General features: G+C 23.9%; 1 protein-coding gene across 1 annotated transcript in view; it reads right to left on the reverse strand.

Moving 5' to 3' along the window:
- LOC136985463 (cell adhesion molecule Dscam1-like) overlaps positions 1 to 24,762 on the reverse strand; it is a 148,910-nt gene that overhangs the window by 34,836 nt on the left and 89,312 nt on the right. Inside the window, exons 4-8 of the mRNA XM_067282752.1 lie at positions 13,553 to 13,714; positions 11,032 to 11,181; positions 10,519 to 10,636; positions 10,241 to 10,425; positions 9,041 to 9,307 (exon numbers count right to left, since the gene is read on the reverse strand). Of these exons, the coding sequence (XP_067138853.1) occupies positions 9,041 to 9,307; positions 10,241 to 10,425; positions 10,519 to 10,636; positions 11,032 to 11,181; positions 13,553 to 13,714 (882 nt within the window). The remainder of the gene's footprint in view (positions 1 to 9,040; positions 9,308 to 10,240; positions 10,426 to 10,518; positions 10,637 to 11,031; positions 11,182 to 13,552; positions 13,715 to 24,762) is intronic.

A 24,762-nucleotide genomic window follows, 5' to 3' on the forward strand; every position in this document is an offset into this window, starting at 1 on the left:
GCTTAATTCTCTATTCGTGAAATCATTTTGAATTTCAAAATTTCTCCCCATTTACGGATATCTGAACGCTTTATCACTTTCCAGAATTTATATTATCATTTTGATAGATGAATTCGAGTATATTATAGGTAATATACATTACAATAGCAATAAATTATCTTGCGTAGTGGCTGTACTTATTCCTTAAGTTTAGTTGCCCCTATAGGAATAGTTTAATAGCAATTTGGAAATATATAACAGCGATTTCCTAATTTCTCGTGGTTTAAAGTTAACTTTTACAGTTCCTGACAGATTTCTTTCTCAAGTAACTTCACTTCGGGAAGGTAATAAAATGTATTTAATACCCTATTCAATTTGCCAGGAATTTTGATGGCGTTAAGCGTCAAGTGTTATACGATCCATTTGTTGTTAGAACTACCTTTTGGGATTTGATTATGAAACTTTAATTCAAGTGTTGTGTGAGCAATATTAAATAAAGATATTAACGTTTCGTACAAATTCATTGTTAAGTAAACGATTAACAAAAAATATGCGATGTTTATTGATACTTAAATAAACATTCTACTTCATGTAATTTTCTTCATATTAAAGTGTTGATCGGAAACTTTCTTAGAATTTTACTTAAAATATATTTATGAAGCTTTTTTACATCGTTTTAATACACGAGTTTCCTCAACTTTTTCTTTGAAATAAGTTTAATGGAGCTTAAAATTAAAGTAAAGAAGTGTTTCAAAATTACATGTGCTTACTAGATTATTAAATTAAGAAATATAACTTGAATGGTATTTCCATTAATTAAGAGGATCCCAAAATTTACATATCCCATTCGTAAAAGACGATAAATCGATAGTTATTTTTATTAATCATCAAAGATCAGATTAGTTTAACATTTCCCCATCAAAATGTCCTAATCGATTTTATTTTCTCTTGTTGTACTTCCATAAAATTCGCCTTTGATTCAAATTATCTTAAAATTTTATATATATTTTTTCTTTTAATCTACAGAAATATCTTTTATAAATTTATCAGTTCATAAATCTCTATACAAGTAGCTTCATTCTGCAACTATCTGGAATAAAATGAGAAAAATTGTCAAACGTACTTTTTCTTAACAGTAAAATAGCCAAATTTACTTCGCAAATAACGTAAAATTTATTGTAAGAAGTTATTCTTTTGTTATTTTTTTATTAATTATAAAAAAATATATTTAGAATAAATAAAACTGCACGAATCAAACTCGTTCAATTAGGAAAAAATTCAAGCAAATATTCTAGTAAATTTGTTAAAATTTTAAAAGTTAACTACAAAAAAATTCTGTTACTAACTTTATGTAAAATACTTTGTAATTTTACAGTTACTTTATTTTTAATACCAGTTTTAATCTGTAGACTTCAGAACAAAAGATCCGTTATCATAGTCCATTAAAAGTTTAATCTGCAAAATCGATACTCGCTAGATTTTTTCTTGCAATTCTGACAGAAAAAAAAATCCATGATAAAATTATCAAGACATTAAATTATAGGATTTTTAAGATTCTTGTTTGCGTAATAATATTGGTATGTACCAAATTAAAATTTGTAAAAAAGGAAATTTCTATGTCTCTATGTTTTGTTCATGGAACCAAATTTCATTAGCTGGAAACAATGTTATAAATTTGTAAATATTCATTGTTTTCCTAAATATAATATAAGAATTTTTTTTTTGTTTTTTCACGTTTATTCAGTAAATTTAATTATTCACTTTTACTTTGTAATTTTAAACGATTATTGGATTACAAGGCTGGCAATTCTTGTGTTAATCGAAAATGTACCCCCTTTGAAACATTAATTAAGTATGAAGGAATTAGCAGATAAATGCAATTAATGAGTAGATATTATGAATTCTCTTAGAGTAAAGGGAATGATGGGGACAAAGGAGCTTAGCATAACTGTCATTCAAATGTTAAGTTCTCTTGTAATAAAATCATGTTACAGAATTTATTTTTCAATTTTTATAACTGTAAAAACGTTTTAAAGATTAAATATTAACGAAAAAATGATATTTTTAGAACAATAAATAATATTAAAAAATTTCTAAAATACTTTTAAATCGGGATTTTATATTAGTTGAATTTTATCTTTGTTTTTTCGGTTTATATAACAACTAAAATGTGTAATTATTCTGCATAGTTTTACTTTTAATTAACGAAACTAACTAGATTAAATAATTAATTTTATTTAGAATTAGCTAATATAAAACAAGTTTAATACAAAAACTTAATTTATATCGTCTTGAGATTTTTATGTTTATGTTTCTAACATAAAATAAGTAGGCCTATACTTTTAACATCAGTTATTGCTTTATAAGACTTAAGTTAATGTTTAATCCTTAAAATAATATTATAAAGAATGTCATTTTGATAGTAATAATGAAGATATATCACATTAACTTCTATATTTTTCATCACCTTGTATAAAAATTAATTTACTTTATCGCTTTTTGAAAACAATTTTACTTGATTAAAATTAGCTATTTTAAAACTTGTTTTACTTTAAAATTCTATTTTAAAGATATTTTTAAATAAATTAAATTTTAATTCCTTATAAATATCCATTTATTTAGTGTTTTAATGCTAAATTTATCTGTAAATATAGATTTAAATAATAATTTTAAATTTTTTCTTATGGCATAAGTTCATAAACTAGTTTAGATCTTTAGCATCAAAATCAACAACTGTAAATGGATTATTTTCATTTTGTGATGAACTGAAAAAGAAACTGTTCCTATTTAAAGAAGTAAGAAAGGTAAAGAAAAGAAGCTCGTTAGAGCTTAAATGATACAGAAAACGAAGACACCCCACCATTCCTTTTTGGATAATTCTTATAACCAAATCATTTATCAGAGGGTGGTCTATGTGAAGTTTGTTAAAAATAGACAGAAAATACTGTTCTGATAATAATTATTTCTTATTTCTTCATGTTTATGATAGTTTTCTAAATAATAAATGATTGCAATTTTAAAGATTTATATAAGATTAAAAAAATGGAAGAATAAATTTTAAAATGTCAGCAGAGAATATAATTAGTCAAAATAATTCAGTTTTGTTTACAGGAAAAAAAATCAAATCATTTCACGCTCTATTTGCTACTAAAAGCAGTGATTATTAATTATTATTAATAAATACTGCTGCTTAGACATGTTAATAAGAGTTCTGAATGAGTAGATTATATTAAATATGTCGAGAAAATAAGCAAACGTTTTTATAATAATTATACTAGAAAAAAAATATTTTAAATATTAATTCAATAAATTGTTAATATTAAAATAAAATCTTCAAATTTTAAAAAATTATTTAACTTTTTTATATTCAAAATTTCAGGGTAAAAATTTTAGATAAAGAAAAGAAATTAGTTGAAGTAATAACACGAATTACTATCGTATAATTATATGTATTTTAAACGAGAATATAAGTTATATAAAAGTTATTTCATGAAGATTCTGTTAATTATAACACGTTAAGCTCACCAGTAAGGAATTTAGCTAGTTGAAACATCTCTGTTAGGTCACGTTAACAAGTTTACGGTGACTTTCTGCCTTGCTTAAATGTACTTTCTTGCACGACATGCATAACAGAATCTATATTTTCGATCATTTTATAGTTGATAAAGTATTCGGCAGGTTTCCAAAAATCGCCTTTTCTTATTTTTTCGCTTTATTTATATTCAAAATTTTACCTTTTCGTTTAGTTACAAAGTTCTACAAATTTCTTTTCTTAGTTTTTATTTCGACAAACGTGAAGTATAGAAATATAAAAATTTACTATTCTGTCCAAATTGAATTTTAAATATCTAAGTTAAATAATAAAAGTATACAATATTTAAATGATAAATAATAGAATATAATAAAAAGAAATTATTATTTAATTCGGTTTGAACGTATGAATAATTATGCTTTTATAAAATTTAATATTATGCTGTTGATGATGAATACGTCACGCATATTTTTATTTTAATTAAATTAAAATATTTTATAATAATTAGAGCAATAGGAATAATTAAAACAATTCATGTCTATAGCAAATTGTATTTTTTTCCTCTTTTAGTTAACAACAGGTAAAGTGTATTATATAATACTATATTTAAGGTATTTGTATTAATTTCTATAAGATTATTAATTTATAACATGTAATAAACTTAAATTATTTTTGTGATATTACAGTAAAACCTGTCTAAAATGGAAACACTTATTTTGTACTGTGCAATTCCGTTTTTCGCAGGTTTCACTGTATCACTTTGACTTATCTATATTTCTTTTCCTGATAGAAAAAGTTCTAGATCGATAAAAAAGCAGATAAATTGATTAAATTTTAAAATGCAATTTAATTTTCATTTAACAATTCACAAATAAAGGTAAAATTTTCTTTAGATGATTCATTCTATTAACTATATTTAAGGGCATGTATTAATTTTTTGATATAATACAAAATAAACAGTAACTCACGTCTTATTATTTTAATTTATTGCTATTTCTCCCATGAATAAAACAAGCTTTTATAAGTCAATAAAGCAGTGCTTAATTGTTCGAAATGTTTTTTGGTAAATTTGATTTTCACTTAAAAATTCGCAAATTATTAATGATATATTTTCTTGAAACGATTTATCCTGTAAACTATAAAAGATTTAGTTCCTTTTAACTACTTTTTTTTATTTTAATTTTCAAATGGAATATATTTATTCAAAAATTACAATCAAAATTTATTTTATTAAATTTACAATTAACGAAATACAATTGATTAAATTTTGTAATTAATTTAATTTTCTATTACTTATTGGAAGTATTAAATTTAAAAGTCCTACTTAATTTCTCATTAAGTTTAATTCTAGTTAATGTTATAGCATTAGTAGAATATGAAAGATTTAAATACAATTAGTTTTGACTGTATTTTAAAAAATGTAATTGGATTACTGAACAAAATATAAATGAGGTCTCAATTTAATTAAATTGCGTTGCTTGATACTTTAAAATAAATTTTATCGATTAATTTTTATATTCCTATCTCTTAAATATGATTGAAGTATATTATTACATTTATAGATCTCGAGGAAATTAAAGTAATACATTATTATTTTAATAAATATATTCTTTATTGTCGTAATTACACAACAGAAATTATGCATGCTGTTAAATCAGAGCTTATTAACTCTACAGTTAATAAAATTGTTTGCATAAGTAAATAGAAAATAATAAGGAAATGAGTTTAAAAAAACAAAGTCAGCTACTTCCTCGTTATTTTATATTTATTTTATGAACTAATTTCTATAAATTATAAATAATTCTCTCGGGTAAATTACATTGTTTTATTAATAATAAATATATAATTGAATATAATTTATTTTCTGCCTATAATTAGCTTATAAATAATATACAACGTTTTGAAATGTAAACGTCTATAAATAGTTATATAGATGTAATAAAATATAAGCATTTATAGATTTCGATAAAACTACAATATATAATATTCTACTTCAACTTAGCTGCTTGAAAAAAAATTAAATTGGAAATGAGAAGATGTAATTGGAGCTTATGAATAGTTTTATTGTTTTCTTTATTAATTTATCAAATTTCATATCTTTGTAGATAAATGCTTGAATATTTAATTATAAACTTCTACTTTTAAATTAAAAAAATTAAAATATAATAGTCTTATACAATTTATGGTTTGTCAAATTTTATTGTTTTCTGATTAATGTGTTTCTATGCATCATCGTGATTTGTTTTATCAAATAACCGAGAACAAAGAGCTGCAATCTGACTTAATTAATTCAAAACTGTAGACAATATAAATTCAAAAAAAATCATGAATAAAGAATTAATAAATAAGGAAAGATTCTGTAACCTATCTGTCCATTTAAGAATAAACATTTATAAATTATTGTCTTGCCATAAAAGGAAGAAATTCTAATTTAATTCTATGTCATTTCATATCAAAAATTTTTAGTTACAACTAGTGCTATAATGAATTTCAAATAGTAAGGAACAATATATGTTTTTAAGCTTGTTATTACAATAAAAGCGAACACTGTGACTTTCAACTTAAAAAGAGATGCTAAGTCCCACGTGTGCAGTACTCAACACATCTTCATTCATTGCGTTATGAATAAAAAAACATCATAAATTTTATCTCTAATCCACCTCTCAAGAAATTTAAACCCTAACATTAAGCCTATAATAAATGTCCTGTGATGATAGTAATCGAGATGTAGTAAAGAGAATATTTTGAGTTAAGAGTTATGGAAGATCGTCCATAGAAGAGCTTGCGATAAGAAAGATAATAAGATTAGTTTCTTGTTTTTTTTTCAAAAAATGCTAATAGATTACAGAGAATTTCCTTATTTTCGTACACAAAGGAAGAGTTTCTATTAATTTAAAAATAATCATTTTAAATAATAGGCTAGTGCGATTTGTTTATAAGAGTTTTATAATTTCTTAATCTTCAAAATAAGCTTTATTAAAGGAATAATTTTGTAGAAACATTGCTAGAAGCAAGCGGATTGTTAAAGAGGATTTTTGAATTAGTGGCAGGTAAGAATATTAAAATATTTCGCGTTGTATTTTATCCTTTACGGATTTAATTCCATTACTATCGTTTCGGAATAACTTTGACATGTTGATGAACAAACCATAACCATTAAGCTACTTACAATTTATTATTTGTTTCCACCCATTAGATAGATAGAAACCTGATAAATCGCCTGTTTGCGCTGAGCAAAATTCGATTTTAGTAATATTAAACCGTAATATATATCCTACAGATATGTTTATTATTAAAATTTAAGTTAAATTTTTATGTTTTTATTTATTTAAACACGATAAACTATAGATCGTAGCGTGGAATAACGTATGACTGAAGTAACTTATAAAAATTAATTTAAAACAATTATATTTTATCTCTAAAAGGATAAATTCGATACTACAACTGTTTAAATTATTTTTTATTTTCTTTAATTTTATCTGTTTCTGTAACCAAAGAGGAAATTTAGCAAACAAATTTAAGCATTTATAGAAGAGTTTGACACTTCGAAAATGCATGATGTTAGGAAGTGCCCAACAGCACAAAATGAAAAGTGAAGAGGATGGACATTTCATATGTAATTAATTTAATTAAAACGGAAATAAAAAATAAACTTAAAGAGGAAATGGTTCTATTTTTCATAATCCAATATTCAGAAATTCTTTTATAAAAGATTTTACCAAAAATTCGAAATCTTCCGATTTGATGATTATTATGTATTATAATATAAATTTACATTAGGTTAATCTATAAATTTATACACCGCATAAGTGTTTATGTAAGCAAACGTAGCATTTAATATAAACAACACGTTCTATATTAACTTAATCGTTTAATTAATGAAGGATACGTTTTATTTAGTACACCTGCTCACATACATCTAAACTATTATAAAGGTTAAACCAAGCTTACTTTTCATGCACTTTAGATCCATTATAAAATCAAAAATTATATATTGAATTACTATTTGGATTAATAGCACACATAATGAATAGCCTTTCAAATTTGTTTGTTTATGCATTATGATATTCAAAACAATTGAATAAGCTTTTAGAAATGAAAAGCTATTATTATACATTTGAATTCTAAGTATAATTTTAATCAAATATTAAAATCTCTAATATTTCCTTCTAATGGAATTGTTATGTGCATTTCTACATTCATTGTTTACTTTAACTCGAATGTTTTATATTATTAGGATAAACATGGTAAATTTAGATTCTATATTATTTAAACCAATAATTAAACAAAATTGCCAATTGTTTGTCTTCGAGTAAATGAAAAATTAATGATAGCGAATTTGTTCTAGAGAGGTAACATTTGAAACAATCATTTTGCATTATTAATAAAGTTGTCATGAGAAAAGAGCAAGTTAGTGATCTTGGCTGATTTAATGCTAAATTAACTTTAATTTTCGACAATGAATCACATTGGAATTGGAATAGGCTGCTTCATTTATATTAAATTCGATATTTAATAGTATTTATAGCACAAACAATCGTTTAACTTATATTTTAAATTTTACCGTAAACGTCTACTATTTATAGTGAATATAAACCATAAAAATTAAGCGAATATGATGAAAATTTTAAGGTTTTATTTTTAAAAATCAAGCTTAGAATTATAATTTTCATAAGGAAAATTATAATGGATGAAACTCTTCATTATAATGCTTATTGAATCATCCTTCATCCTCTCATAATTTTTCATCTTTTATAATTTATATTTTTATTTATCCATGCGAATGCACTCATTTATTATATGCATTATTTTCATATCATCAATTATTTCCGGATAATAATATTTAATTTAATATTTTATAATTTTAAAAATTATATTAATAATATTAACTTTAATTGCAATGGTAAAACTTAAATTACCGCTGTAATAGTTTATATGAACATGTTTAATATAATTTATTAAAAAGGTGGTAAAAATTAAATTAAGATGAATGATTTTTATAAAAATTTCATGTAAAATCATTTATCTTAATTTAACTTTTATACTAATAATCAGAATCTTTCATTTATTATTTAAAAAATTACGTAAATTATTTAACAATTATTATTAAATCATTTTTTCAAATTTTAAGAATTAAAAGTATTTTAAATATTACGAAATATATCATTTTAGCACTAAAATTTAGAATTCTTAATGTAAACTTTTTAAGTTAAATAAATGATTTATTAACGTTTTTTATAACTTTAAATAAATATTTCTTATTTTGAAACATATATTTATTTATATAACTTATATTAACTTAACAATAATTAAATCAGGTCATCCCAATTAACTTTTATCTAATAGAAGCATGTTTCTTAATTAAAGAACGTTAAATAATATAGGAAGCTCTGATAATTTACGCTTAAAATGTCATCCGTTTGTTTACAGAGCTCGGAAGGTACGCTTCAATTTATCAATTAAATTACTCATTTATACAAGAAATATGAAATTTATAAATTGACTTTAATGCTTAACGAAGTTATTTACCTCCAAGAATGAGCTGCGATGTTCCTTGAGCCGATTCTTTATCATTATATACAAAACACTGGTACATTCCTCTGTCTTCTCTTTCTACTGTGCTTATTCGTAACGTATCTCGAGTGACAATAGATCTTCCAGCATTCAAGACCGGTTGAAGATCTTTCTTCCAATTAATTGCATGAATTGGATGACCACTCACGTTGCAAACGAATGTTGCCGATTTACCAACATCCACAGTTTGATAAGGTGGATCAACATGAACCGTTAATGTTTCTAAGGACATTAAATTTAATTTATTAATGTTCAATTTGTGGATAATTAAATAAATTAGTTCTCTCAGGTATAATTTTAACTAGTCAATACATTAAAACTATTATTACATAATTTATATAAACAATTTACGACCGATATCGTTTTAAATCATATCTAATTAATTTACACATTAAATAACTCCGTTTTTAATTTGGACGTCTTAAATAAGTGTTTAATATTAATTATAATTAAGATCGTGTATTGCTCGAAAGTAATAATACTATTTTTTTATTTTAATTTTTTTTTAAAGTGTACGTAAAGTAATTCGCGAGAAATAAATTATATTCTTTAAATAAACTATAAAGTTCTTTATTTATTTCTTTTTTCTTTAGCATAGATTAAGAATCAAATGTGGGGTGAATGTGTAAGAAGTGTTTTGATAATAAAAAGGAAAAAGTAATTTACACTCACTTTTAAAAGTTTTATGTTATTTTGTTCATTTTAGCAGAAACAAACTACCAATCTTTTGAACGTGGTAAACATTTTGTGGCTACTGTTTGTCATAAAACGAAAGGAAGTTGAGGAAAAATTTTTAAATGTTCTTATCTTTGTTGCAAAAGTCGTATCTTGAAGATTGTCTGTCTTTCCTAGAATGGTTTGGGGTTTAATGCCACTGTTGATGTTCTTTTCTCAGTACTTAAAACATTCGAATTTTCTAATAATGTAAATGGACTTTTCTACTGTTGTTATGAGAATAATCTCGAGAACGATTAAATATATAACAACTAAACAATTTATTTTTAACATTAAAATGGTAATGGTGGTAGCATATGTTTCGTTTTTTATATTAAAAATAATTTTATTCTTAATAATTATGTTAAAATTTAAATAATTTTATCAATATGAATTATTATTATTGGTATTTATGCTTTTTTTCAAACACTAGTTCCTTACCTCTAACTAATAATTCCGTTTCTACTTTTTCTTGTCCATTACTGTTATTAACGGCACAAATATATTTTCCATTATCATTTAAATTTGTTTGTCGCACAATTAATGTGCCATCCAATTGCGTTATCCTACCGCTGAGTTGAACTCTTGATGGAGGACGGGAATAATTATCGTTCACTCTATACCACCTAATGTATTTTATATAAAGAAAAATTATATAAATTTCTAAGAATTATAAGTTTTTCAGATAGATACGCATTATTTTTTTAAAAATTGCATACGTATAAGTTGGTACAGGATAGCCTTGTGCAGCACAAGGCAATTCTACTGTCTGTCCTTTATCAACTTGGATTTTTGATTTGCTGTGTGTAATTCTAGGAGAAACGCTACTGTGAGAATCTGGATAATTTCAAAAAAGCAATATATCAGTTTAAAATCTCACTGTAACAATCCTACTATTTTATATAATAAATATAAATTATAACATTAAAACAACACACTTTTCTCTTATATAAGTTAGCGCAAAGAATCACTGTTACTTAAAATTAAAATAGATTTATACTAGGATAAAAGATAAAAATTTTCTAAAATTTATTTTAATTATTTTCCGCTAAATCTTGAAATAATAATATTCTTTGCAAAACCGGAAACATATCAAACCAATTATGCTTAATAGACGTAGTCCAGATGATAATTTCCAAATTTATTTCAGTAGAGACGAGAAGTAACCACTTATATTAGTCGTATCTTAATTAGTAAAGTCAGGAAACATTTATAAAGCTTAACTATTGTACCTGTGACAATAAGTTTCCCAGCTGAACTACTTGGCTGTATTTCACCAGTTATTCTATTCCTCGTCACACAACGATAGGTTTTAAATCCATCCTCAACACTTACTCCTCTTATGTGTAGTTCTCCTGTTGGAAATACGCTATATTTTCCTCCTAGTGGAAACATGGAAATTCCAGTAGGATTTAATTAGGTTTGGAGAAAACTGCAATGCATTATTGAAGGATTAAAACAGACTAAGGTAGATTAAAATATAAAATTTGCATCGTATCGTATCAGAAATGTAAGGACGTGATTTCAGATTTTTTCAAATTTAATCCCTGTAATGGCAATATATTTTTAAAATATTCAAATCTTTATATAGTTTTAAAGAAAATATTTTAAAACATTACTTTATACTTATAACATAATACAAGTTTTAATTATATAAACTTTGCAAATTTACTTAGCTTCTTCTTACATTAAATGATGCATGAATGATAATTCATAATAAATATTCATGCGATAATTAACTATATATTTTACGATTCATATAAATACCTATGCTAATTGACTCGAACGTGTATGTAAATTATCATGTAATTTAGTATTATAATAGCAAACTCATATCCTAAAATAATCCTTTAAATCTCTTGTGATACTGGGTTTGATCAATCCCTCTAGAATCATAATGCTACACTAGCCACTATAGTGACATAAGTGGATGCAATTAGTTTCACAATAATCATAGCTTATGAAAGTGGTGTAAAATGAGATGGAAAACAAACTTTACTCGAAATAAAATTAATTATTTGTTAAGAAACTTGATAATTCATTATTTTTAAAAGATAATTTCGCCATCCATTAATTTTTCATGTAATTTTAATGAAATGAAACTTGAAGAATTGTTTCTAAAGATTTTTTCCCCTTTGCTCTTCTTTAAGAAACTAGATTCTTTCTCTATTAAAATGGAGGCTAGATCCTATTTCTCTATTTTAAAAATGAAGTATTTTCTTCCATTAAAAAGATGGAGGACCAGGCCCTATTTTTCTATATTTTAAAAATGAATTATTATTTTTTGTTGGAAAAATTGAAGGATCTTTTTTCTTTGTTTGAAAGAACATTTTCCATTAAAAATGGAGTTATATTTACTTTTTTAAAAAAGCATTTTTAAGTAAATGAAATTAATTAATTTAAGAATTATAAAATTAATCATTTCGTATTAAATACAAGAGATAATTAGTACTTTCCTCATTTGAGAATATATTAGTATTTTTATTCATTAATAAAATTAGACAGGCTCTGTTTCCTGGAATTTAGATTGTAATATCATTCTTTAATGAAAATACGAAAAATCAATTCGTTTTTTCCTCTTTAATACGAGATTATTTCTCAAAATAAAATGAAATAGTTTTCTTATTTTGTGAGAATAAAGTAGAAGAAAATACTTTAAAGTGTATACAACATTTTTCCTAGAATTTTTCAAGCAAAAATATTTCTATTTTGTTAAAAAAATTAAAACACTACTTTAATCCATTACTAAAGTTTAGGAAAATAATATTTTTATTTTATAAAATAAAATAAAAAATATATAGTTTTTTTTCCTTCATTAAAATTCTAAAGCGGTATATTTTCCTTACTTTTAACATTAAAAAATTCTTCTTTGCTAAAGCCCATACTCTTTTACTTCATTTTAAAGCCATATAAAAATATTTTCTTCTCATTAAGAGACTAAAAATGTAATTTTATCTTATTTAAGAAGACCGAGTATCTATTTCCTTCATTGAAATTAAAAAATAACTCAACTAAAGCATATAAAATGCATACAAGTAATCTATTTTTAAAACTTTAATAAGAGAAAATAGTCTTAAAACAAACTTTAAGACGTCTTTATATACATATAGACGAATATACGCACAACAGGTGAGCAATTTATTACTTTTTAGACAGGTAACTGTGGTTGTATTTCCCTGTAGACTTCAGCAATAAAGAAGAATATAGGATAAGACAAAGAATTGTGCCCTAGAGACACTACAAGCGTTATATATTTTTTTCCTCTTTATACCACTCTTTTCCCAAACCATTCAGAAAGAAGTGTTTTGTCGGTTAAAGATTTAACATGGCTAGTCATATAGTGAAAATAAAATGTTACAAAAATACGAGAAAAAAAGAATAATAAAAAAAAACATAGATGTTACAGGTTACATACTTCCAGAAAACGATAAAACATTATATATATATATATAAAATCTTTTTTTATACTTTGGATCAAAAATTGAAACGTGATATCTTTCCATTAATGTCAAAAACGTAATTTGATATTTTATATAAAATATTGAATAATTTTATAAATTATGTAACGTTTTAAACCGCATAAGGTAATCCTAAATTATATATAAACATTATAAGATAAGTACATAATTCAATTTAAAGATATAAAACGATATAACATTTAATAAAGTGTATTTTAATAATAGAAAAAATTTAAAAAGAAATTTATATATTTTATAAATTTTAAAAAATAAATAAATAAATAAATATATTCACCTCTTTCAGCCGAAGAAATGACATTGATGGAGTCATCTCTAATCCAAGAAGTCACCATAACATAATCTCTAACAAAACTTGGAATGCTGCATTTCAATACAGCTGTATTCCCGTAAATAGTAAATTCATCGAAAACTTGAATCTTGTACGGTTGTTTGACAACTGTAACAGAAAATATAACATATCTGATTATATGTGAAATCATCTGAATAGTTTCTCCGGTAACTTTCTTTGCTGTCCTTATTAGAAACATATTGAAAATGATGTCGGCCGCATTATACCAGCTCTGTCAAGATGTACGAGTGCATTTACTTGGAAGACATCAATTTATTGTATCTGATACAGAGCAAAGACTCCAAGCCACTTCATATTTACTTCATTACGGTAACAAGAAACAGCATTACGAGAGTCTTTATAGAATTTTATATTATTTTTCAATACAATTTTCAATAAAAAGTTAAAACTTTTAAATATTTTATGTAAGTTGTGACTTATTATATACAACATTTATAACATATTATCTTTCCGATTGTAAATTCGGTTAAATAAACAAAAATATTTTATATAAAATAATGTTTAAAATTTTAATTATTAATTAATAAAATAATAATAATAATAATAAATATTTTATTTGCATTAAGGCTAAGCCTTGTTACAGGGGATTATTTTTCCAGTAATTTATTAGTACACATTTGTTACCTGACAATCGTTTAATGTACATTTTCTTAAAGCTCACAAGTAACATTATAATGATCATTTAGCAGTATATTTTGTCATTAGTTTACTTTAAAATATTTTACTTTAAGTAATTTAATTAGTAAACGATATTTTACTTCAATTAATTTTTCATATATATTTTGATTCTTTAGCGATTTGATTAAAAAAACCATCAATTCTATACATTTGACTTAACGTAAGATTGTTTAGTTTAGTTCTAGTCTTGATTTTGTTTCGTAGATGTTATTTCTTTAATTTCATATTTTTGATGGTATTTATTTAGTCCTTCACACTCTCTTAGTAAATGGTTCAAAGAATAGTCACTTGAGTTGCACCAATAACACCTGTCTTTGGTAAAATCCAAATAAGTATTATTAATAAACAATGAATATTTATTGAGTCATAATTGGATTAATAATCTTTTTATATTCATACTGATATTAGCGGTTATGATATTCGAAGTAGACGAGATATTTAAAATGTTGATGTACTATGGATGGTATACTGAATGATTTAATAAGTTATTGATTGAGAAAATGCTGATTCGATCATTAATGAGTAGCCATATTGCCAATCCGTTTCTGAATTATCAAATAATCTGTTTGATACACCAAAAGATTGTAATAATTTATTAAATTTATATTGCCATAGATTTTTACTCTTATCTGAATAATTATTTTGATTTAGCATTATTTGATGTAAGAATCTTATGTTATCTTTGTTAGTATTTTTAAATCTATAATAAAATTTAATCAGTCTCTTTAAACAAAACGGATATAGTTGGAATCTATTTGTTTCGGCTCGAATTGCATATCCTGGAACAGTTCTTTTTATTTTATATAGTTTTTGTAAGTAAATAACGTGAAATTTTTCTAAATCGTATAATAAATCTAGTGCCCATATAGGGCTTGATAGTATATTGAAGGGATAATCAGAAGGCTAAATAGTTTCATCTGAGGTTTTATATTCGTAATTTTTAAAGTTGCGCATAAATAGATAACATTATCTATTAAAGTATTTATTTTTGTAGATAGATCCCTCAATTGCAATTCCAGTTGAATGATAGTAAATGAAATAAAATATTTAGGCATAAGATAAGAAATTGATTATTTAAATAGAATGATTTTTCTTCTTTTGGAAGTTTAACATTATTTCTAAATATAATAATTTTGGATTTAGAGATATTGATCGTTAAAAACAGAAAATTCAGATAATTGTTTACTATATTTATTTTATAATTAATAAAATATTTTTAATAATTTTACGCGGATTAAATAATGTTCTATACGAATAAAATCTTTTATTCTGTAGTTAAAATGTTTTCATTTTTAAATATATATATATATATATATTTAATTATTAATAATAAAATATATTTTACAATTTTAATAATTAAAAAAAAATCTTTTTTATTATATTTTATACCTCTTCAATCGAATTTTTCTATTTTCATAAACTTTATTTCCCCTTTCAGAATCGTGTTCTGTTTTCTATTATTAGGGAGATATATCAATAAAAAAATGCATTATGAAATGATTTTATCTCGTTGATTTTTATGCAGTTTGGTGATAAATTATTTTAGAAAATTTTATTTTCTTTTTTTCAATTTGATTGTATTAAATTCTCATACATTTAAAACAGGCTGTATCGTTACTATTTTAGAATAAACCGAATGAATTTTTTTCAATATTTTTCACAATTTTCTTAATAATAGCTCTCTGTTTTTAGAAGAAAATATCATTTACACAGAGTTAAAGTATAAATAGATGGTTATATAATATTCAATTTTCTATACGTATATGTTATAATGTAGTTTACTTATCTTTTATTTTGTATTTTAGATAAATTCTCTTGCGTTTAATTGAAACTCTATATCATCTTGTCCTCTATCTCTTACAGTAATTGTTCTTTTAAACATTGTTGTTATTGAATTTTTAGAAATTTAAGTTATGTAAAAATTATTGAATGAATGCGTTTTAAAATACCGGTTTTTTTAAATAATTAAATACATTTTTAAAAGTATAAAAGAAAAAAAGGGATACAAATTTTAAATTAATTTAATGATATTTTCTTGTGTGTTCTTAGAATTAACTTTTTTTTTTAATTTTCTTTCTTCGCATTATTCGGAAATGTAAACTATTTTGTATAGAAAAAAAATTGTTTCTAGATATTCGTGAGTTGAATGGAATTTTTTTTTAAATTTCTCTTGATAAAATGCATTTTTATTTTCTACTTGCCTGTTTTTGATTTTCAATTTATTGAATATTCTTTTTGCAAAATTTCAATTCTCGTAGTACAAAATTATATTTCGCTCCTATATTTGGTTTGTTTTGTGTAAATTTACTGATAATTTAAATTAATTTTTTTTTTCAATATAAATTCCTAGTAGTAGGAGAAAAAATATCGATTCTTCTGTAGTTTGATTTGTAAAGTTATATATTATTCAGTTTCATTTAACGAACGGAATTCAACAGAGATACTCTGCTCTTATATAATTAAAAATAAGTTATATGTATAACTTAGTTGTAGTTTAACTTAGTTAATAGTTAAAACTAGTTTAAATTAAATTAATACCTTTGTTGCAGTAGTTATTTATTACGTTTTATTACATTAGTTTCCAAGTGTTAACAGTTTTTAAATTAAAAACTATTAAAACTTAAATAAGCTATAAGTGTTTTCAAGAAGAAATATAAATATGATTGTGTTTTACTAAAATTAAAGAAAAATTAACAGAAAAAGTTAACCTTAAAATTAATTTAAAACACACTCCTTATACATTTTATACAAGTTTATATGAAAAATTGACAAACATTTTTCAATATAATGCTTTTATTTCTTAAATTTGAGTATGTCGTATAGAAGTTAGAAAGGTGATGTCAGAAGTTAGTCTGAACGAGATAAGAGAGTATATACGAGTATCTGACATCAGTCAGCCATAATGGAAGCGGAGTATATGGCAAAGTAATGGACATTGATCAATATGATCTTACCTTACTGTAAGAAACAGCGAACTTGAGTACTGTCCTATGTCTCCCTATTTTTCACAAGTCGTGCCTTTGCATTTTTCTGTCTCCATAGCAACAAATGGACGAGAAGAATGCTTTTAACTTAACATCACCATTACTATCGTCGCATCATTTTATCAGTTCGTTTCTAAATGATGAATACCTTTCGTTTAATTGTTGCTAGGGGATGAACAGACTTACATATTGACTTACTTTTTGTAATTATAGAAGTTTTCCTTTAACAAAAATTTATTTTTAAAACCTAATTGAGGCTTATATCACGAAAACATATCATCATTAGAAATGAAAACATAATTGAGTTTACAATTATTAGTATTAATTTTACATTTCAAACACGCGTTTATTTATGTAGGCTTATGTATACAAAAATCTCGTTTTATTTTTCATTTGAATTTTTAGAGAAACGTATGTTATATAATTAAACTTTAAGAAAATCATGAGCAATTTGCGTGAGATGCATTATCCTTGACTTTCATAATATGAAGGAGAATAATACCACAATTCGAAGCGGATTAAAACAAATCTTATCAAATTCTTAACTATGCTTGATGATTGATGACAAAAACTAGATATCTCATATGCCTATGTTATGATCGCTATCTAAAAATTCATATTTTATATACTTTATATGGCACAATAGAGTAAAAATGAGAAAGTATCTTTCTGGTAATTATGTAATTAACTCGATTGCTTACGAACTCGATTTTAACAACGGAGAAATAGAAATTAAAATAGTAAATGAACTCAAATGATAAATGAAATAATCTACATGATAATGATAAGGTTTTTCACCATTAGAAAGCGAATAGCAAATACTGAGAACTGCATTGATAGACTAGCATAGAACTCCCTTGCGGCACTCTCAGTAAATAACTATTCTTGGAAGATAAATGATAGATCTCTGGAGACTGAGCGAAGAATATTACTATCGGGACACAAATGGAGAAAGAGAAAATGATTTCAAGATAGAGGAATAGGTTAAACAGTACGTTGACGAAACGAGATGAGGAATAGCTCAGAATTAGGGTAAAGCAGTGTTTGCTTGCTTAATTATTCGTTTAATTTAAATGTAACTTAATCTTTAATGAAAGTGATTTACAGTTTTGGCACCAGCGTACCATTTCTATCTGGTATTGGTTGATGATAGTTAAGTGATATTGAATCTCTTCTAGTCATCAATCACACTTAAGACATGGCAGTTCAATCAACTAGAGTCTATAATGCGTTCAGATGTACCCATATAAAATGGGCCAAATGATTTAGCGTAAACTTGTTTAAAGTTGCGAGACATGTAAATGGTTTCATGTATTTAATACCTGTACTGGAAAAATGTTTTTCTTTTTTTCCTATATCCTCTTGAGCTTGTTTTATTGAATTTAGTCCTAAAAATTCGATAATTTCCTTCAATGAAACGTTTAATTTAATTTAAAAATAAAAAATTATAAATCAATAATATATATATACACTGTATTTTTGATAATAACAACAAAACAAGATTCAAGACAGCAACATGTTATTGTACGATGTTTAGATATTATTGGTTTGATAGTAGAAGGATATGACAGCTACAGGTTCTGACAGTCAAATCTGTCGCCTATAGAGGAAAGTATGTTTCATCGTTCTTATTTGGTAAAAATCGAAACAAGTTGACAGTCCGTTTATTATCTTTGGGACAAACTTCCACGTCAATAGTGACAAGATTCGGGTCGCCAGGGAACATCTTGAAATTGGTATAAATTCACTCCTTTACTATCTATGCTACTACGGTGACAACATACTCCAAAAAAATATTAAAGATACGAGTGATGAAAAATTGTCTGCCTAAGTGATTTTCTTTTTTTGTTAAGTTGAAAGTTTCAGGAGTAATAACCTTTCTATGAAAAATATCGAATAACCTGTTGAGATGATAAAATATTACCCACAAAAAATTTTAGAATATTCGTTTAATCCTTTTATACAGAATTGTATCGATTTTTATTTTAAATGCTAATTTTCTATCAAGAAAAATTATTGATAATTTAACGTTCTATTTTTAGAGGCATCTATTCAATTTAAATGAATGTCAATTTACAATTTTACATAATTCAACTTTATGAAAGGACAAGGGAATATTTTTCATGAAAATGATTTTTACACTCTTTCTGATTTAAAAATAAGCACAAAAAGATCGTTTCCTCTAGTGTAAAATGATAACATTTCATGACTAAATAAACATCAATAACACTAGTCCTGACAGGAGATCAAGCAAATGATATACAGAGTGAAATAATTTAAAATAATTTACATAAAAAAAGCTATTTTGTTATTTGTAAATAAGAAAAATCGATATTTTTCAAACAGTACTATACCGAATTTAGAAAATAAAATTTTAAATGTTGAAATTAAATATTTTCGAAAGAATTTTTAAAAGTTTTAGAAAATTAAAACTAATTTTTTTTTTTGTCATCACAAAGTAATCTTTACATAAAAACGTCTTCCAAGTAATTGTTGAATATCCAGCGAGAATATTGACAATTGTTAACGATCTCAATTTTTAATCCTTTTATATTATTGAAAGAATTTCTTTTCTAAATTTAAGCAGGAAAATCATTTAAAGTACATTTACTTCTGCTTTCTGATAAAATTTCTATCGATTTATCCTCAAAACTTTCACATGAAAGCACGTAACGAAGCTACATTACTTCCAACCTAGGCATCCAATCTTTTCTTTTCCATTGGTTCGTTCTCTACATCAGAGTAGAAATTGGTCTTGAAGTTTGACTGAAGCAAAAGCTCTACTGAACACTATCTGCAGGTTACACAGTCCGCAGGGCAATTCAACTGTCTCAACCCTCACTTACTTTGAACCCTGAGGGAGTTCGCGCGGCTGACACTTGAACAAATGACGAGGTTGCCAGATATTGCAAGATTGACTGGAAAGTCTTTTACAATATTGAGTCCATCTGCTGATGTCTGAAAATTCTACCTTTCCCTGTATAATTTTCTTTCAGAAGCGTGAATTTCTTACTTTTCTCAAAAATATAATTTTATTCTCAAGTTATAAAAAATATAAGAAGAAAAAAGAAGGAGCGAAATATATTACACGTAATAAAAACTATACATTTCTATTTTTCAGTTGCATATACATATATATATATATATATATTCGTAGAAAGAAGAATAAGTTCGTATGACTTAGTCTACATCAAAATTGAAAATGTAGAAAGTCAGTTTAATAAGAACTTATAGTCATATATATTCGTAAAATATATATAAAAAATATTCTAGTATATATAATATTTTATTTCTTACGACTTCAAGTCAATATCTGAGAGAGAAATAAAATAAGTAAAAGAAAAAATTCTTCCGAAAATGTAATCAACTTTCTAAAATCAAAATTAAATTGCTAGAACTTAAGAATTGTAGAAAATTTTTTATGGTTGTTAGGTATATCAATTGGTCCAAAGAGAAAGTTTAACTTGTGTAACTCTTACGAGTTAATGTGATACATTTAATCAAAATTAAAATGTGATGATATTTAAATAAAAATAATAAAGGAAAATGTATAATTTAGAAAAGTGAATTTTCTATTTCATGCATTATTTTTTGACAGAATGAAAAATTTATATTATATTAAAAAAAATTTATATACCCTTAGCTAATCCATCATTTCTTATGTAGATACGATCTTCTAAAACTTCAAACTATAACGTTTCAACTCAATTTAAGTTTTCTATTTTAAAAATAATGAAAACTTCAATAGATATTCTTAATTTAGAGGATGAATTTCCTATAAAAAAAAACACAGGAAAAAGAAATCCAGACCATTCGTAATTCCTAGGATTAAGCGTGAATGAATAACTCTAATCTATATTTTAATCATAAAATTATAACGAAATGAATAAAAAAAATAATAATTGCTTTTATAGATTTTTAAACAGATCGATAATGTTTTCATATTACCATTAATTTTTATAGAATATAATTATATTTAGCGAAAAACTAATTAAGCTTTAACAACTAATAAACAGTACGTTTTAAATTACACATTGTTTTATAAATATTTTATTAGTTTTAAATTTATGTTTTATAATCATCTTGAAAATACCTTAATCTTCGTAAATGACTAAAATTAAACTTACATTCTCAATATTACTAACTAATGAGAAAAAGAATAAAAATGTTATTTAGATAATAAGGTATTGCCGATAATGAGGTGGAGGAGATTTTTTATTGTTATTATTATTATTATTATTGTTTGAAGATAACAATGATGTATAAAAGTGTACTTTCAATCCAATGAAAATCAATTTACTAAGAAGGATTTCAGATATTTATTGCTGCTTTTACTTTTACAAGTAATTTTATCTTATCGGCAGAATAATTATTTTAATTAACACAAAGTACATCACTAGCTTAAATTAATATTGCAAATTAGAAATTTAATGGTATAGGATGATAATTTGTATCAATAACTTATAAAGTGAACATTTATATGTTTGTCTATCCGTAACGATAATTATATAATATTATACTAAGAACTTTTAATACCTAAATATAGAATTAACCTTATATATATTTTTATTCAAGATTTTAAGTACTTATAAGATACTTTTATTACCAAATTTTAATTTATTAACTAATTGTATTATATAAATTCATGACCAAAACTTGAGAATTTACTAAATAGTCTAAAAATATGCTTGATAAAGATAAGGTGATGGATAAAATAAAACTTTTCCAGAATTATCTCAAACAAGCTTCATTAAACTTAATTAACCAAGCACGATTATAATATCAGCAATATATGCGATAAAAGCAAACATCTTAAGGATAAAAGATAATGATTTATAATGTTGACTAAATTAAAAAGTTTTAAATTTAAATAAAACATTTAAAGAATTTTAAAAAAAGAATATTGGATCAATAATAGAGTAAAGTATTAAAATTACAATTTAAAATTATGTAATATTTAAAGAAAACTTTTAAACTTCTAAAGCTTTATAATTTTTTTAAAACCTAATTTTACTCGAGACTTTTTTTATAATTTTTAATTGTATTTAGAATTATTTACAATATTTTAATTTAAATTTTAACATTTAATAATGTTTTTTTTATAATTTACAGAGCATTTCTTAAAGTAAAAAATTAATAATAAATATAAGTTCTATATTTAAAATTTATACGATAAATTCATTTTTAATTATTTATTTTTATCATTTCATTTATTTTCAACACGTTTATTTGTCAGCTTCATTTGAATATTTGTTAATTTTTATATTCAATTTTCGTGTAAAGTTTTCTCAATTATTTTTATAAATACAAAAATCACCAAACAATTTATAACTTATCTTTTAAAAAAATTGTATTTTAAATAATTAAGAATTAACATATTAATTAGTTATTACCATTCGCTGAATAAAAATCTTATTCCAAGTTACAAAAAGTGTAATGGCAATAATGTATAACACAGTCAATATTTTCAATTAATTTTTTACTTTATTATCTCTGACTTTTTCAAAATCTCCTATTAACTCTCCAGTTACTATCTCACTTTAATTGGATTTAGCAAAGCTATAGACAATGGAGAGCTTTATCATCTTTTGATTAAGAGTTTTTTAATGAATCTTATTATCAGAATCTTACGATTTTTTAATGCAAAACAACAAAGAAATTTTAAAATATAATTTGATTTTAAACTGGGTTATATTTATAAAATTTTAAATAAAGTAAAATTCTTTTTATAAATTATCTAATTTATAAATACTTAATTTTTAAAGAGATTTACTTATTTCTCTAAAGAATTTTTATTTTTTTTAATTTATTCTTAGCTATTTCAAGCTATGCCGCAAGGCATCCCTATTTAACAGATACATAAATACTAGAGAATTTATTGTTATAAAATATTTTAGATTAAAATTATTTCTTAAATATATTAATTACTATTAACTTTAAAATATATAAATAATATATGAGTATTTTATTATTTTAGGGACCTTGTCGTCAATGTGTGAACTTTAATTTTGATTTTACAATTTATTTTACGATTTTTACATATAAATATTAATGAATTTTACAATTTTTAATTGTTTACAATTATATATTTATTTATAAAAGATTATTTAAGTAATTTAATATATAATAACGGGTTTTAATTTCTATTTTATTTGACTTATTCAATATAATTCTTCATTCAACAACAGACTACTCTATTGTTCTAGGAAGTGCTTATTATTTATAAAAGAGTTTACATGTTAAATTTATAAAATCTGATGGAAAAAATAAATTAACAATTTTTTTTGTTTTATATAAGCGACTAAGTTTGTTTTTTTATATATTTTTCTAACTGTTTATTGCTATTCCATTAAGTTTTTAAAGGAAAAGAAGTGCAAACTATAAAACTTCAAACGTTAATATTTCTTAATGTTCTATTCGTGGAGTCAATAAATTCGTTTATTACGAAAAAAATTCGCTTTCAGCACATGCTGATGAGAAAATACAATCACGTTTTCACACAATGCCTAACATCACGCAATTCAACATCACGTAAAACTTTCTCAACTATAATTTACTATACCTGTACTTTCCGCTTATTTACTAAAATTATTGGAATATTTATTTTATTTTGACACATGCATAACTTTAATAAATCTTGATAATTCGATAAATGCTCGCAGACAAATTTCTGATTCCTACGCTTTAGGTTATGACCTTACTACTCCATCCAGTACTTGGCTACGAAATTTATTGACAGAATTATGACCCTTGGATACTTTTCTAAATCTTATTATTCCCTTTGGGATATTAGAATGTCTCTTAATTACCTTCTTTATGGTTTGTAGCAAAATGGTTTCAAAATTTGATCACGAATCTCTCGTTTCTTATTTGTAACGTTTATTTTCATGTTGATTCTATTTTTTGCACAAAAATTCTTGTTTATAAATGCTTAAAATTCGAAGTATTTTAGGAATAATCGTGTAATGTTTAAAAAGGGTTCTCTTGTCAACAGTTCTTTTAGATATTTGCTTATCTCACTCACTGGGATAAGAATGAAAAACGACGTAACGATCCTCGTTTCACATAACGAAACGTCCCGAGATAAAAGTAAAGAAAAAAAAGAAAAGAAAATATATCTCAACCTCATTTTGGATTATGGTTTTGTTCAATATGGCGTAGAAAATGGCTAGACAACAATTACGAAATCGAGATGGACTTAACCTCTATCAAAGCCATCTTTTACAACTACTAATATACAACCAAAATTATTACAATTTTTATTTGTTATTAAGTCATTACACGAATAAAACCATAGCTACATTTTCTACGAAATCATTTTTATACATTAATGATACAGTAATACATTTTCGGTAATGGCAAATTGCCATTCATCTTACGTAAATGTTTCCTTTTAATGGGTATTATTAAACAAAATTTAATATATTTTATACTATAAATCTAAAATAAATTATGATTAAAACGAATGAATAT

This window comes from Centruroides vittatus, unplaced genomic scaffold (genome assembly GCF_030686945.1).
Source record: "Centruroides vittatus isolate TY-2023 unplaced genomic scaffold, ASM3068694v2 contig_970, whole genome shotgun sequence".
Lineage (NCBI taxonomy): Eukaryota > Metazoa > Arthropoda > Arachnida > Scorpiones > Buthidae > Centruroides > Centruroides vittatus.